The sequence below is a fragment of the Hetaerina americana genome, unplaced genomic scaffold, assembly GCF_022747635.1.
Source record: "Hetaerina americana unplaced genomic scaffold, ioHetAmer1.1.p SCAF_9, whole genome shotgun sequence".
NCBI lineage: Eukaryota > Metazoa > Arthropoda > Insecta > Odonata > Calopterygidae > Hetaerina > Hetaerina americana.
Window position 1 is genome coordinate 61,190,234 of NW_027287538.1, and position 16,837 is coordinate 61,207,070.

The following is a 16,837-nucleotide window of genomic DNA, read 5'->3' on the forward strand; positions in this document are numbered from 1 at the left end:
TCCTGGGAGGCCATAACCGGCAAAGGGAAATAAACTGGGTACTGGGTGAACTCTACCATCACCTACCAAACCGACCTTCGGGTTGATACTGTGTTTATGGTTTTAATGTAATGGACGTGACTATTGCATCTAAGAAATAATTCCTTGCTCGTCGGTATTTCAGACAGACTATCTATATTGTCACTATGCTCCCATCCGAGAACATTCCAATAATGCTTTAGAGCTTTAGTGTACAAGAGTATAGACATTCAGGCAGTATTTTTTTCGATGGTATCTCGATCCTTATTTGGCGTTCTATGCGGAAAGCACCTCAAGAGGAGTGCAAAGTACGTCAGACGGGACGTTGAAATTGTGTGACCCACACCTCAATTTCCTGCGTATCTATCCTACCCCTACCATACTACTCACCTATCCCTAACAGCGAAAATTACCTCAACAGTTGGTTGCCTTCCCTAATAACTACTATGTACTAATTAAATTGGTAATCATCTTAAAATGCCACGGGCGCTTTCCATCCTGTGTTTTCGTGTAACTCACACTGGTCTCATACATTCTTGTTACAAATAGAGCGACCTTCTAATGTCTTTTGTTTGGAAGTATAGAAATTAATTCATTCGTTCTTATGGATGGAAAATTATGTGGCACGTAAATACTACGCTGAAATCCTCCCCATACTTCTTTAAACTGTCACGGCCTTTGGGACTTCTTTGAACGAGACTTTGGACGAACGAGACACTGGCATGGGCAATTTTTTAACCGGGATGAATTCGTTCTCCAACAACTTTGCAGATATGACGTCGTCGTGACGCAACGGACAAATCGACGAGGCGACAAGTGAACTCTGGATTCGGTTCAACTCCCTCGGTCCTCGAGGGTGCGAAAGAACTCGAAGGGAATTAAGTGATTCGAAAAAGAAAAGGTTGCCAAGAAGACAAGGCAAAAAACCAAGGCGGCAGACCTCACTAATTGATTAATTAATTCCGGCCATAATTCAATTCACTTAAGGACATTCCGGCCACGGAGCACGTAAAAGGAAAGCGGGTCGCAATCCACTCTGCTTCGGGGATTCGTCGGCGAAATTTTTATCCTTAAAGGAGAACGAAAAAGAAGGACGCAAATCTTTTGTTTTTCCTCCCTAAAGAGACGCAGTGTAAATCACGGAGCGCATGACGACGCATTGCGGACGAGGGGATGAATTCATTCCACGGCCAATTAGCCGTCTGAAAACGTGTTCATGGGTTTTATTTAGTTCTCCCTCAATTTTCAAACGTCTTCTGCATCCCAGCCCTCGCGAGGACCATATCGCCCGTCGTGCGGGTTTTGAACATGCGGGGAAACAAAAGGCAAACGCGGGAGCGCCGGTCGCATAAACGCAGCGTTGCGCGGAAGGAACAAGGCGCGGACACGACAGCCAACGGGAAGGAAGGTGGTTGGCGCAAGGTGTACAAGAAAGACGTGTGAGCACACTGACAACGGCGCCCAAACCAGCACAGAAAACGAACGAAAGGACCGCTAATCCACGAGCGCTCGGTTCGACACATCGACTTTAGGTCGCGGAACGTTCGGCTGCAGCGTGTATGGATAAAGAGATTGGAGCTATGGTACGCACTGTTCTTTTCCTGTATGATGTTGTATGAATTCTAACCACTCTCCTTTCCTCTTGTGTATTGTCTATTTCTCCTTTGGTGGGTGAAACAGCCCCCTGACGCCATCTCTTGGCTAAAGAATCGGGGCGCTTGGCGACATATAAGACCCACGGATCTCAGGGTAAATTACATATCCTCGATAGCTCAAGTGGTTAAGAGCATCCGCCCGGCAAGTGGAAAGATCCGGTGTTCGAGTCCCGGTTGAGGAAATATTTTTACTCTTGTGATCCGTTCGATTCCGCCTTCCCCACCTCTATTGTGTTCGTCCTTTATACGTGTTCCTATCCCTTTTCCTTATATATGTTTCTGTATATATGAGTATTTATTCGCCGTTTGGCGGGATTTCGTGTTTGAATGTGTATTTGGCCAATGTGGCTCATCTCTTTCTTCTGGCTATGCGTGCCACGAAACGCACTGTTCTTTTCCTGTATGATGTTGTATGAATTCTAACCACTCTCCTTTCCTCTTGTGTATTGTCTATTTCTCCTTTGGTGGGTGAAACAGCCCCTGACGCCATCTCTTGGCTAAAGAATCGGGGCGCTTGGCGACATATAAGACCCACGGATCTCAGGGTAAATTACATATCCTCGATAGCTCAAGTGGTTAAGAGCATCCGCCCGGCAAGTGGAAAGATCCGGTGTTCGAGTCCCGGTTGAGGAAATATTTTTACTCTTGTGATCCGTTCGATTCCGCCTTCCCCACCTCTATTGTGTTCGTCCTTTATACGTGTTCCTATCCCTTTTCCTTATATATGTTTCTGTATATATGAGTATATATATATATATATATATATATATATATATATATAATATATATATATATAATATATATATATAATATATATTATATATATATATATATATATATATATATATATATATATGTATACATAACAAACTTGGTCAGCAACAAACAATATAAGAACACATAAAAAGATCACTCACACGATATTTCTTGATCATTTCGACGGAATTCAGCTCCGTCTTCATCGGAAGAAATAGAAGTAATCTTCCATTAATTCTATTTCTTCTGAAGAAGACGGAGCTAAATTCCGTCGAAATGATCAAGAAATAGCGTGAGTGACCTTTTTATGTCCTCTTATATTGTTTGTTGCAGTCCAAGTTTGTTATTCAACACTTCTGTGTTACTTCGACGAAATAATCTTTATATATATACATATACATACTCGTATATATAAACACATAAGGCTAAAAGTAAAATAAAAATCTCACCAGGAAACAATTCTTTTAATAATTCCTTCCACAACACTACGTTCTTGCATGAGAGAATTAACACTAATGAGAGAAAAATGAAGGGCTGCAGTAAACCACTCTTAGGAATGATATACTTATTACAAATCGATACGAACCTTAAAATCCCCAACAAATCACAACAGGTTCACTTCTTGGCAACTTGTTAGTGGAACAAAAATGAACAATTTCCCCTACGGAACCAAATACACAAATATATAGATAGCACGTTAGTAATGAACATATAAAACTTTCCGTACAATAACTAAAAGTTTGCATAGAACATAACATTTAGGCCCTCGTTTTCACATAAAACAGGACCCACCACTTCAGTTTGTGAACACTTGAAGACATGGAAACGGGGAAAACTGAAAAAATTATTTACTTAGTGTGATATGGGATTTGAGCAATTCGATTTGGCGCGTGCTCTGGGATGAACAGGAAAGACGTGCAGTAAGGAGCAATATGCTCCCCAGTTTGGACCTAAACTATCCTTAAAAGGTCTTCTGCGTTAAAACTGTACGTTCCGTAATCCCAAAACAATGGGCAACTCACGTATCAAATTCGAGCGTTCACCATCCACCGGCTAACTAATGGACGAAGAATTTCCCCCTGGGAACTGACGCCAGTGCCCCAAGGGGTCTGGAGGGCGCCCCTTCTCTTCCTCATAGAACGTAATACGCGTCGCGGAAGGCATGAATGGGAAGTGGATTGATCGGCTCGCGGACAATCAGGAGATAGCGGTTGCCATGCCAACCACCCCGGACGAGCCCGAACCGCCGCCCCTCCCCCGAGGACGGTTTCGCGGTAGCGATGACGACGGGTTCCGCGAAATAACGCTTGGCTCCGCCGCTGGAAATTCATACGCCGGGAAACCATAAACCAAGCCTAAGAGCGGAAGAAGAGTTAACAACTCCGGCATCCGGAAATGACAGGTCTTTGAAAATATATTGCTCGTCTCCTGAAATCCATTATCGGCAGTCGCCTGTTTGTTATCCGACCCTTTTCATCGGTCCGATTGCCGTGCCTTGCTCGCCTGATTCAAAACTTGTTTGCCCCGCTCTGTTGTAAACGGTTATACTGAGAAAAATTATCATTTCGTTTGACAGCCAATAAAATGTTGAGAAAAAAGTAGCCATCATTTGACGAGAATTTTTTTCCCGAAGTAACCCGTTTGCAAAGAAAATAACAACCTGAAGAGATCACGAAGAGAAAACTTTTTTTTTAAGTTTACACGTGTTCAAAACTTTTCAGCATTAAGTTTTCAATGATCCTAATTTAATACATGTATGTATTCTTTAATTCCATATTACATATTTTTCCAAACACATTTTAATATATTTTTCCAATAAAATTTAATTCCATTATACATCATTTATTTTACAAATAAATGGTTCGTTAATTTAGCTTAATCTGGTGATAGCGATCTGGAAAACATTCTCTTTGTGCACAATACGGAAAAAACAACAACCAAACCTTAAAAATGTATCCACAAGAGGGAATCCACCTGATTCCAAATTTGAAATACGTCCAAATTAATCTTAATTATCTGGCAACCCGCACATTTACGTACAGGGAGACAGAGACCTCATAAAGTTACAGAAAATAATTATCTTGCTTGTGATCTTTCCTGGAGGCGGTACTCTTAACTCCTAGACAACATGTCGTCCGAGAAAAGGCTCGGCCGATCGCACGAGCGACATAATCGTCACAGAGTATTTTCCCACAACGCAACCTCAAACCGTAACACGACGTAGATACATTTTCAACATCATCGCAAAAGAACCAAAAATTCACCTTACGAAGGGTTATGCACACACCTCATACAAACATGCCGGAAGTACTTGAAGTTCGTCCCTAAATATGAATTTTTCCAATTTCACCTTCACGCTAAAACATAACTTCATGGTACTGACGAAGTAAGCAGGTCTGCAAAGTTCGAAACTGTCTCCCGCAAGGAGAGGTGGGTGGGAGACTATGTATAACCGCCTACGAGGCTCACCGTTTGCGGCGGCACCCTTTCGACGCATTCCCCACGGGGGCCTGACCCTTTGTACCCCAGGGGGGCAAGGAGAGAGAGGGGCGGAGGAGGGTCGTCTGTCGCGGCACGTGACGCCGAACCAAGTTGACGCATTATTTCTGGAATCTCTCAATTTGCCCTTCAACCAAAGAGTCGACGAGGGCTTTTTTTTACGCCCCTGAATTTACCGAAACCGGTATACTTTTTGGCCTCTTTTTTCCCTCCGAAAGGAAGAAACGAAGTCCAAAATATCCATCGGTTCAGAGGAGACCACGAAAACACTCCTCTAGGGTGTGCGCGGTCTACCGTGTGTGGAATATAGAGCGGAATCTTCATAAGAGCGACCCCCGTGATTTAAAAGAACGTTTCTCTCTCGAAGTAGTAGTTTTGAGGGGAGGCGACCGACAGCTAAGGTCATTTGCGCCATAGGGGAAGGACAGGAAAGGATGAAGGGTGGAGAGAAACCCGGCGTCGGCATTAGCCTACTCTTTACGAAAGGCGCCAAGGGGTCCGCGGCTTAACGTCCCATCCGACGGACGACGTACTCACTCAAAGTGCCCTCCACAAAGCACCTCAAGTTAGGGATCGAGATACCTCTGAAAAATATTCAACACCGCCGGGATTTGAACCCGCGCCCTCAGGGTGGGAAGCCCGTAGGTTAGCCCCCGCACCATCTCTCTCGAACCTCTGGCGATTGCGAATATCGATATCGAATCTCGATAAAATACATCGCCGCATTGCCACAATAATATTCTTACCCACGATATATCCGATTATTATCTGTGACGCCCATGACTACGAATCTCAGCGCGGGCGTTCTTTGTGGTCACGTGAAAAATACGTCGATACACTTCAACATCGATATTACTTCACCTTTCCAATCACCTTTCCGACCAGAAGTCGATCAAATCGATACTATCAGCTTTGTGTTCTCAAGAAGCCAAGCGTTGCGTCATCGAATCACTTTCGGTTCAAATTGGGAAGTTTTCTATAGGAACCATACGACAGCATTGAATCAAATTTCGTGCATAAAACGAGGTCACACAAAGAAGTACATGAACACAAACATAAATACAAGTAGTAGGCACTAAAGGAGGCGACTGACAGCTGAGGTCATTAGCGCCATTAGATGCACATAGATGCGAGTAATTCGCAAGGGGAAAGGCATCAAGGTGTCAACGTCCCATCCGACGGATGGCGTACTCACTGAAAGCACCCTCCACAAAGCACCCCAAATAGAGATCGAAATATCACTGAAAAATTCTGCCACCCCCAGGATTTGAACTCAGGCCCTCAAGGTGGGAAGTCAATATATGAGCCACCGCACATTCCGGACCCCCGCATATAGTATATACATGAATACTTATTTTTCTGGGCTTGATTCATTCCGGATCATGGTCGAAATTCGAACCGAACTTTTAAAAAGCAACTAGAACATTGTACCTGTAGGACCGAAAATGTTGGGTCTAATCCGTAATAGGGGATTTGTAAAAATATATTTTCCAGACTTTTTCTAATAAATCACAAACCTACGGATTGGGGACTCAAGGACATTTTGGCACATCTACATAAACATGGCATCCTGCAAACCAACGCGTGTGGCAGGGGGTGATTAAACTATTTTTGATACAAAATAATTTTCCTCCAAGCGCGGTCGGTTTATTTTATTCTGTTCCCCTTATCGTTAATGGGTGCAATGGGTGTAATACAATTGACCCGTCAAATCAGAGAGTTCATTCTCCCCCACCCTGCCTGTGTATACGTATGTTGTGTGAAGGTGTACCATACATATAGACACATATAGTGCACATAAACGAAAATATTACATCCATCAATTAAATACTTACTTTTAAAAGCCAAGAAATATTTCCCTTAATTTCAACAAGGTTTTTACTTAAAACAGCTAACTGCAGAATCTGAGACAATGGTAGAAAAACACTTGGTAATGGTCCACACATAGTAATTGCAATGCGATTTTGCGATTACATACATATGTGGTTTCGATATTTTCACGCCATTATCAAGAGTTCGTAGTTTAGCGCTGATAATAATGAATTGAAAACGTCGAAAGCTTTAACTTTTCTTTATGGCTGCTTTGGTGAAGCTATTGGATTTACTTGGGGTTAATCGATTTGAATGAGAATAACTTCCACTCGAGAAGTGTCCATCTCTTATTCGAATGGCATAAGAAACGAGTATCATGGAGTTTATACGTTTATGAGACACGGGGCTTGGTCCCGTCGGCTATTTAAGAAGCTACGAAGAATTCTAAATGGCATATGGATGGGTAAGGAAGGCAAAGAAATAGCATGCATTCAAACTCGATACGAAGAAAGCGGATGATTCACGTTAAGGCAAGAAGCAAACACTGCTTTGTGTTGTTATTCAACAGAGAATAGTTTAACATCGGTAATCGTTGAATAAACATTGCTCATAAACGATTCCTTGAACTGTAAACAATACCGTATTTTTGCTGAAGTAAACTGACGTTCTTTGTAGGCATACGATGCGAGCGCATTTCAAAATAGAAAATCAAAATTTTTAAAAACATCATTTGTTTGATGGCTACATTCCCATAGGTAAATAGATCTCTGGGACCTTTTGAGACTATTTAAATAACTAGAACACTCCTGAAATACCCTTCTTATATAATCCAGTCTTCTAGACCACAACGCTGCGAAAACCTTGGGAAAAAAACTTGAACCATGCTTACGTGAGCCCTAACTAACTCACAATCGTTGAATCATATGAGAGGAAAGCAAAATGAAAGCACTTTTGGGCTTGATTTCATTCAGGTATCCTACGAAGCACCTTCGAGAGGGATTCGAACCCAAGCGTTACGGCCTGGAGAGGCGAGTGCAACGGGAGGAATATCCAACTGGGACGCGAACGACTACACAGCAGCGGATGTCCCTCCCCTCGTCCCCGGCTTCCTGTCCCCGCTCCATCGGAAGCAAAAACCACAGAGGAGGGACAAGGAGATAGGAAGACTGAGATAAGACCGGCTTTCAGTTCCATCCCGACACTTCACGAACGATGCCCCTCCTTGGCCTTCTCTTCATACAGCTTGACAGAAAGCAGACATCAGAGACAGCAATACAACACACGGAGAAAAATCGACGCATTAAAAGCAGTTTTAGGAGCATCTCCGCTGTTTAAAAACCACAAGGAAACCGGTTTGTTCACAGGGAAATGCGTTTTGAAAACGGAAAGTCTTCATTCTCGCCAGCGCGTCACGTAGGGTTTGTTGTGTGGGGACTTATGGATTCAGTGAGGCTAGGAAACCTTAGGAAAAGGGCCGCGGGTGAAGAGGCCCCAGATTTTTCAAGGCAACAACGTTCGAAATACGCGAGGCATGAAAATTCAACGCTCGGCGACGGTAAAGACGCAACAGCACTCCGAGCAATTGCGGTAAAACATTTACACGAATGGTAACGAGGAAAAAAACGTGAGTCTCGGGCGAAGCGCGCCCTACATTTAGACGGCGGAGTCATTCCGTTGACAAAAGGATGAAGTCGGCGAATTTCATGACATTATTCCTCTAAAATATTTAAAGATACCCTCCCCTACGTGGCACTAATCGCAAAGCAGAATAGAGGAACTGTCTCGGATATAAACAAATGGGGTCAACCTAATTTATCAAAGAAGTGATAAAAATTGCGCGAAGAAGAACTCCACAAATAACATAGCACTAAAAAATTCTGTACGAGTAAATCTTCGATTATACTTCACCGCCGCCATCTTTTCGGGCAATGATTGCTTCGCGATATCTACTAATGGAAAGTAAAACGCTGGAACCAAAAAACAGTTAAGTAGTATTCAACAAAAACCGCATATAGCAGGGAAGTAATGTTTTTCCATTACGAAGTGGCTCACAAAATAAGGAATTAAGAGTATATGCTATATGAATCAATAAGAATTCAGTGTGGGTGTAACCGGACAACTTCAAGGGGAAAAAAAGATTTATCTATTCCCGATACCGTTTAATAATGGGGGATTGAGCATATAATTAATTGGCAAGACTTTAAACTGCAGCAAGCCGAGGAAGGAGCAACTCTAAAAATATTCAGACTAATTTGAATGATCCAGAGTACTTAATGGGCCAATGAAACGGCACAATCAATCGTTTATCACAAATGATAAGAATGTGTGTTACTTGAGAGGGTCACTCATGCACATGCGCGATGAAAAGTAGCTGTCCCAGCGGGAACTCCCCACGAACTCTTTCAATTTATGTCAAAAAGCACGCTTTTAGGTCCCACCACATTAATTGTCTCATTACTTACGATCTTGGATCAATGTACCACGAAATACCCAAGTTCTCACTCGACCAGGAAACCAGGTCAAGTAGATTTTTTTTTTTATAAATTTAAGCTGAGACTGCAATTCGAATTTTTTAATATGAAAGCTTCGCAACGCACCGCACCAGAATATTCATTGTTCCAAATTGCAATTTCACAGGGAAACTTTTCAAAAAGTCAAGTCAAGAGTCTCGAAAAATATATCCGGAAATTTTCCAGAGTCATTTGGGCAGAGGAAAGATGCCCGTGGAGGCATTAACTCAATACTAGGTATTACGAACTGGAGAAGAGGAACTCCTCTTATTTTAACAGATAAAATAGCATAAATAGTATCAGTAGTTCACATAAGACGATTAGCTCTTGCACAGGTAACTCGTGAGGCATTGCAAAGTCGCTTTTGGGTCGAGGGAAACGGGCGCAAAGGACAATTAAATCAAACACTCAATATGAAAGGCTCTACACAATTTCCGAAAATTATAGTTGGATGCCGGGCGACAACATTATCATATAAATGATTTTTTTTTAAGGTTTCACGGATTACATGAAGCATCGTTAACCTAGGAAGCAAAACTATTTTAAACGAAGACAAAAACGCACAATACTCAGAGAATATCTTGCGAGAAATGAACATACAACTCCATAAAATATGAATTACGTCCAAAAAATTACATTATCAACCACCATGCAAAATAAATGGTTACTCGGCACGGACCACAATATGGCCACGAATCTTTCATTAGATTAATAAAAAATAACGCATTATACACCAAATATTTATTACCAGCAGCCTATTGGCTTCGAACAGGTTTTTGATAGACACTGGGACAACGGACAACTGTACTCGTAAGCCCTAAATAAAATGGCACATGAAATCCTTATGCGTCATACTGTATAACAAGAAACCGTTCTTTAGCTCGGCATGCTTTCTACCTCCCTTAATTACATCCAATATGCCTCCTCTCCTTGTCTACCATCTATCTACCTCGCTTTCACTGCATAGAGTCCTCAACATTTAATTGTCTAGCGGTATCCCTTGCATTGCATAACATAAATATCAATTTCAAAAATGAAGAACGCACTATATAGCCTACGAATGCGATTTTAATCGCAGAGTATTTGATTTAAATTGTGATTCGGTGTTTCATTACTTAAAGTATATTCGGGATGAAAGAAAAACTTATTACTGAATTGTTATAGTCATGCATTCACAAGTTAATTACACACAATAACCAACATTTCCAACTCATTTTACTTGAGTTGACCTCTTTATTTATAGAAGTACATGACGTGATTTCCATGCCTTTTCAAGCTACATAAGCAATGTTTCTGTTACAATCGCAATCATAAAACTTTCTCCGACGATCGCCGGGACGTAAACGGTAAATAAATTGAAAGACGACGAGAAAATGAAACGCACAAAATAACCCCAATAAAATGTATCTCAATGGAATCATCCTTTTGCTGATAAAAATAATAACCTGTTCGTTCGCTATCAACATACAGAGCTTATCTTAAAATGAAAGCTTCCTTTCTTTATAAAACAACTTTGTCGGGATTAGCGGCGACTGGGAACGACACTTTCCAATGATAACTTACTCACGGGAAATAATAAGTAGTTCGGATGTAAACGGATAACATGAACAAACATTATTATAAACATTACTGAGGAAATAATATGTATGATAATTACCCTTCCGCCGACTCATCACAACATAATTTAGAAAAAAGAATGAGCTCAACCGTAGATTAATGATGAAACAGGTAACTTTAGATTTCGAGAAATAAGTACCGCCCGATCATTCATTTTTATTTTTTTCAATCGATCATAAATTTTCTAAAGTCCAAATAAATTAGCACAGCAGATGATCCATTTTTACAATTTAAGACAAAATTAACATAAAATGCATTTAGTTTACTATAATATAATATACAACGTTTGCTTTCGGTCGAGATGGATAAAATATTCAACTAAAAAGTATAAAAGTGGGTATTGCGAAATAATTTTGGATAACAAGACAGAGAAACTAAATCCTGCAAATTCCTTTCGTTACTAAAATGTTTTCACTGAAAACCATTTCTTCAAGGGTCGAACCAAAAAAGCAGTTTTTTATGCATGCAATATTTTTTTAAATATGCATCCCTGAAAGCAAAAATACAAACCGAATTTCTAATGGCTGGTGTGATGTAGACTTCAAAATAAGCGATTGATTTCGACGGCTCCTTTGTGCTCCAGATTTTCATCAAGGCAAACCCAAAAGTAGTACAAGAAATGCATTTTCCAAATACAGAAGTGTGATCAAGCTAACATAAAATGTGAAATTTTGATGACAAAATTGTGAATTCCAATGCAAAAGGATACTTTCCATCAATATCGCTCGCCCCCATTTCTACTTGAAGAAGCAATTTGCTAGAAAATTTATTAACGAGGCCAATTGAATAGTTTCTTTTCACGGAGCACTGGGTCAACAAAAAACTTAGCCTTAAAAATTAATTTTCCCACAGCTCCCCTTCCAGCTATACGTGCGCCATCATAAAAAGAACTTTACAGCGTTCCTTCGGGTGATGTTCTGTCCACCTCTAATGGCAACGTGCGTCAATTAAACTAAAAAAACTCACGTTAACTGAAATATCTGATAAAAAGTTAGGGCCTGAAAAATCACTACTGATATTCTGCTTTGGATCGGGATTTTTCATGAGTGTGAACGCCATTCAAAGGGTACAGAAGCCTTTTTCAGTTGCCCAATATCTGGCTATTGTACGAGGGTAAGTCAATTAATAACTCGAAAAACTGGACAGAGGCAATGATAATCGAAGTAACCTCCTGAAATCTATTTCATTTTTCTACATATTCATCCGCTACATTTACAAGTCCATCCCATCTATTTACAATTCCTTGATTGCCGGCAGCAATAAAGTCTTTTGTTTGCTGTCGCAGCGAACGAATAACCTCTTGGACTACGGCATCGTCATTTTCAGAACGTCGACTACCCAAATGATTGTTAAGGGGTCTGAACAAATGAAAATCACTGAGGGGCTAAGTCGGGAATGTACAGTGGATGTTACAAGATTTTCCAATGAAATGTCCGTCACAGCTTCTGTGTTTTGTCTTGGCGACGTTTGCGACTTATTTATTGACTCAAACACGGAGTTTGGCCAGAATTCATTTTTCCCAAAATATAAATAATGGACGATATGCCCCCGAAATAGGCATGAAGTCGAATAAAAATTTTGATTTTTCACTCTTTCCATCGATTTCTCCACTCCATTTACTTCTATTTTGTCGTCCTCCATTTTATTAACTGAAATTTCTGGGCAATAAACAATAACACATGGATTATCGCTTGACAATATTCAATGGAGGTTGACCGTGATATGAGTAGAATTATTCAATCAGCCTTTTCCCTTTCCTGCACATTGCCATTAAGTTATTAAGTCACTCAGGCCGTGCCTTCACACTTAAACGTTTTCAGTGAGACATCTCAACTTCACAATTTTTGAGTTTCCTACACCTCGTGGGTGTCGAGATGAAGCGCATAAAACTTTAATCTTCAATTGTTTATTACTGCTATTAATAATTCTCTCCACTTTTTACATAGTTGTCCTTTCTTGTCCATTTATTTCTTTCGTCTTGGGTAATTAAACAGCTATTTCACCTTTAGTAAACCAATGCGTATAATAATTTTCGATTCACAAGACGCGTTAAATCAATTTAAATGTGTTTCAATCATCAACCCTGAGATAAATATCACGTTTAGGCTTCCATTACATTTTTGTATGGATCATAAACCAGAGTGGTTATTCACAAATGACTCGAATAGTCGAGTCTCAACAATGAACTTTGTAAATCGCAAACCTCAAACAACACAATTTTTGGTAAACATTGTTCTTCGGGGGACACCAGACAGTTAATATACATCTATGCATGCTAAAAACATTTCGAAGCCTGCCGGCGACGTCTTCAAGCCAGAAGTGATTGTCGCTTTCCAGTGAATCTTCAATACTAATACGAATATTATGGCGTTACAAGCCTAACGGTTTCTGGCGATCATCTCAATGCTTGAATTGTCTTTTAGGGTGTTACCAGAAAAAACAAATTTGACTAATAAATATTACCCGCGAAAACCTGCCATCGTATGGCAATCCCCGATCGCAAATATAGGAGTTCATTAAGACCGTGACATGAAAGCACCCTTTCTGCCGCAAGAAAAAAGAATTTCGACTCCTTCGTCAACTAGGCCACAGAGGCGGACAGCGATAGAAATTAACCTGATTAAAATATCAGACACCAATGAAGAAGTAAAAGACACCAATGAAGAAGTAAAATAAAGAGACTTGAATTACAAGAATATCAGGTTATTAACATTGAAAATTTAACACTCATACCCATTGAAGAGCTCAGAACTTCACTGAAACACTACGACAAAGAAATTAATTATTGTGTATAAACGGGGCGTCTCATTTATTTTGGTCTGGCAACTGCAATACCTGCAATACAAAACTGTCCCGTAAACTATTCGAGTTATTGTTGTTTTGATGATACCACAATAACTGTCGCCAAATGACCAAATAAACTGAATTTTTGCACTAATAATAAAATTCAATTCAAAGAAAACCAGTAACTACAAGCAAATGTTACATTTCAATAATCTTACTTTGATGGTTATTGATAAAAAAAAGAGTGGTTTAGGGAAGATAGATATTTTTCCGATCGTATATCCACCGATGATAATTGAAGTCGAAGTAATTGACAGTGAAATTAATAAGATACGCTGACAATCCAATCTAATTTATTCACGTAATGTTTACGGTCCCGAAACCTAGAGAAAATAACACGCTTAATATTAGATAAGGTCTCACGACGATTTCTTTCTCTTTTTCATCTTATTTCTGCCGCTAGTGGAAATGATTCAAATAGAAATTACTTCTACAAGGGGAGGCTTGGTAGCCAGTGGGTCGAGCGTTCAGCTACCAATCTGGAAGGTCTCCTATGACCACTCAATTTGTGTGATTCTCCAACCAGATTTTCCTAAGCACAGATGCGAAGGAACCACAAGCACTCTTACCGTCAATTTATGAGTTGCACACTCCTTAATGCTTAGTAATTAATGAGTTTTAGTCCACCCACACTTAACATAACTAACCTCCGAGTTCATCGTTGTTAATTTGTGATTTGGCGTTATAAATAACATGTAAAGCGCATAAATTGTCATGTCGTACCAAGAGTTACACTATGGTTATTCAAATAACACACAAACTTAAGAATGAATAAGCAATTAGAATACTAAAGAAAGAAACGAAACGGAGCACTAATTTCATTATTTTCCTTCACCTTAGGAAGAACCGCCAGGGTAAGAAAAATGGAGCTAACGCGTTTTGAAATGGGAGGAATTCACTAAAAATAAACATATGTCCCACGAAATACAGTGGTACAGACGCTTATTTTTTGTGAAGACACAATGGGAGCAAAATGTTAACGAATTGATGGGTACATTTCCTCAACCAAAGCATCTCCAGAGATATTTCTGATCCCTTGGAACAAAATTAAAGTAGCATTTAATTTGACGATCTGTCCATTACGAAATTCCCTACCACTTAAGGAGAACACGTCCAGTCATTCGAGTACGTTTCCGAACGGATGGTGAATGCTTAAGGCATCGAAAAACGCACATGCGCGTCCCTATTTACAATCGGCCTGCACCCCCCTCTCACTAACTCAGGAGATCCCCGAAGTAATAGGAACCCGAGAGATGAAAAAGCGTTTCCCATTATATTAAAAGGAAGTGGGCGGATATAGCATTTGTTTCAAACGGGTTCATTAACACGTCCCTGGCCAAATGACAGGTCTTTTTTATACCATTCGCTGTCCATCGTTGAACACACAAATTCGAACAGTTGCTTCAAGAAAAGCAGACTTACTCAGATGGAATCGGGTTTTAATTTTGTCCAGAAACACGCAACTGGGGAAGGAGGTGGAGAGAAAATTGGTGTGGACAGAGATCCCCGTGGGCAACATTTACGGTTTACTGTTGTAACCAAGGCCAGCTGTTTACACGTTATTTATAGCCGAAGGAATCTCATTATTTCAATGAACTACGGAGACTAATCACAAACAAATGCATTAAAAGGAAATCATTCTCTTCAACAGCGGAAGCTACTAGCAGCTGTTCCGCAAGTTTTGTCAATCCCCGGGAGCGAGTTGCAACACAATTTTGATGACTCCTGTCCTCGTTTTCACGGCAATTATAAAAAAAGAAAAGCAAGTGCAGAGCGGGCTCTACGGTGGCCGTTGAAATATGCTAGCAGTAATGTTATTGTTAGAAAAATAACCAATTGTCAGACACAGCTTCTGGCGTGTACGTAAATACTATCAAAATTTCTAAGAGACAAACACAAGAATGCAGCATTATCTGCCACAGTCTTCAATCAAATACAGGGTATTACAATGAGAAACATTGGTTCCAAATTAGATCATGCAAGTTTTCATACTTTAGGTAACTACTTATACCTTTCACGGCATGAAAACAACAAGTTATCACTCAAAAATCGAATCAAAGGGTACATCTGCCGACTTCCTCTAAAGTATTTACGTACATAATCAGTTTCCGGGAAAATGCGGACAAAATATTCAATTGGATTAGCGAATAGGAGAACGAAGTTCGTGGTATCAAGGTATTTCTTTCCACCCACAAACAAACACATAATGAACGCTGGAAGAACACAAAGCGATAAATAGCAGAATCCGTTGCGATTTCGCCCATCAATTACGATCGGCAATCGAGAGAAACAATGATTTCAGCAAAGTAAACAAACCTCTAAACCCTGTGCACGTCTAGGAAACCTATCACTGACTATCAACAAATTCAAGAAGCGTCCCTACATAAAAATGAGCCGGCGCACTCCCTACGAAAACAAAGCAAGCATAAAGCAGCAATGACATTTACCTGCAACAACAGTGTCGTTCAAGTTGTATTTTCCTCCAGTCTTAGGGAACTCCTTAAGCTTTCTTCCGCTTAACTTCAACTCCCCACTCAAACTCGCATCTTCCAGAATCCTTTCCAACGACCGCGTCAATTGAGCTTGTAAATGTCCACTCGTATTCACGACATTTGTCGCCATTTCACGGCACTCATCATAACTGGCCAGTCGCGAACATTGCTAAGTGACGCATTGGATTGTGGGAGAACACGTCACTGGGCGACTCCCGTCCTGTCTCCCTCCCTGTGAGATGAGGGGGATGAGGCATTAATAAAGAGACGACAGCGACAACTGGTGTCGCTCTTGAGAACTACGTAACCGAATGAAGCGGTATACTTTGACTCCAGGTAACATGCGTCCCAACTTTTCCGCAGGGATTATAAATAATATGTCATTCTTTCTGAGTTGTTCCCCAACCGTATTTATAATTTTTGGATATATTGAAAATAGATTTTATTCTATTTCAAGGCGAATATGAGGATGACCAAATTTTAAAATTAATATCTGAGACATAACTAGCAACCAAACGATTATTTTAAAAGATGGAAAACAGGTGGGAAAATACGCACGAATGGTGGTGTAAGATCTGACCCCTTATTGACAAACGGCAAATAAAAATTTCGTATTCTTAATCTTTTTGCAAAA

The 16,837-nt window shown here is 40.4% G+C and overlaps 1 protein-coding gene across 1 annotated transcript in view; it reads right to left on the reverse strand.

Moving 5' to 3' along the window:
- Lrch (Leucine-rich-repeats and calponin homology domain protein) overlaps positions 1-16,351 on the reverse strand; it is a 171,182-nt gene extending 154,831 nt beyond the window's left edge. Inside the window, exon 1 of the mRNA XM_071597545.1 lies at positions 16,159-16,351. Coding sequence (XP_071453646.1) covers positions 16,159-16,333 — 175 coding nt within the window. The 5' untranslated portion in view covers positions 16,334-16,351. The remainder of the gene's footprint in view (positions 1-16,158) is intronic.
- Positions 16,352-16,837: the final 486 nt, after the last annotated feature.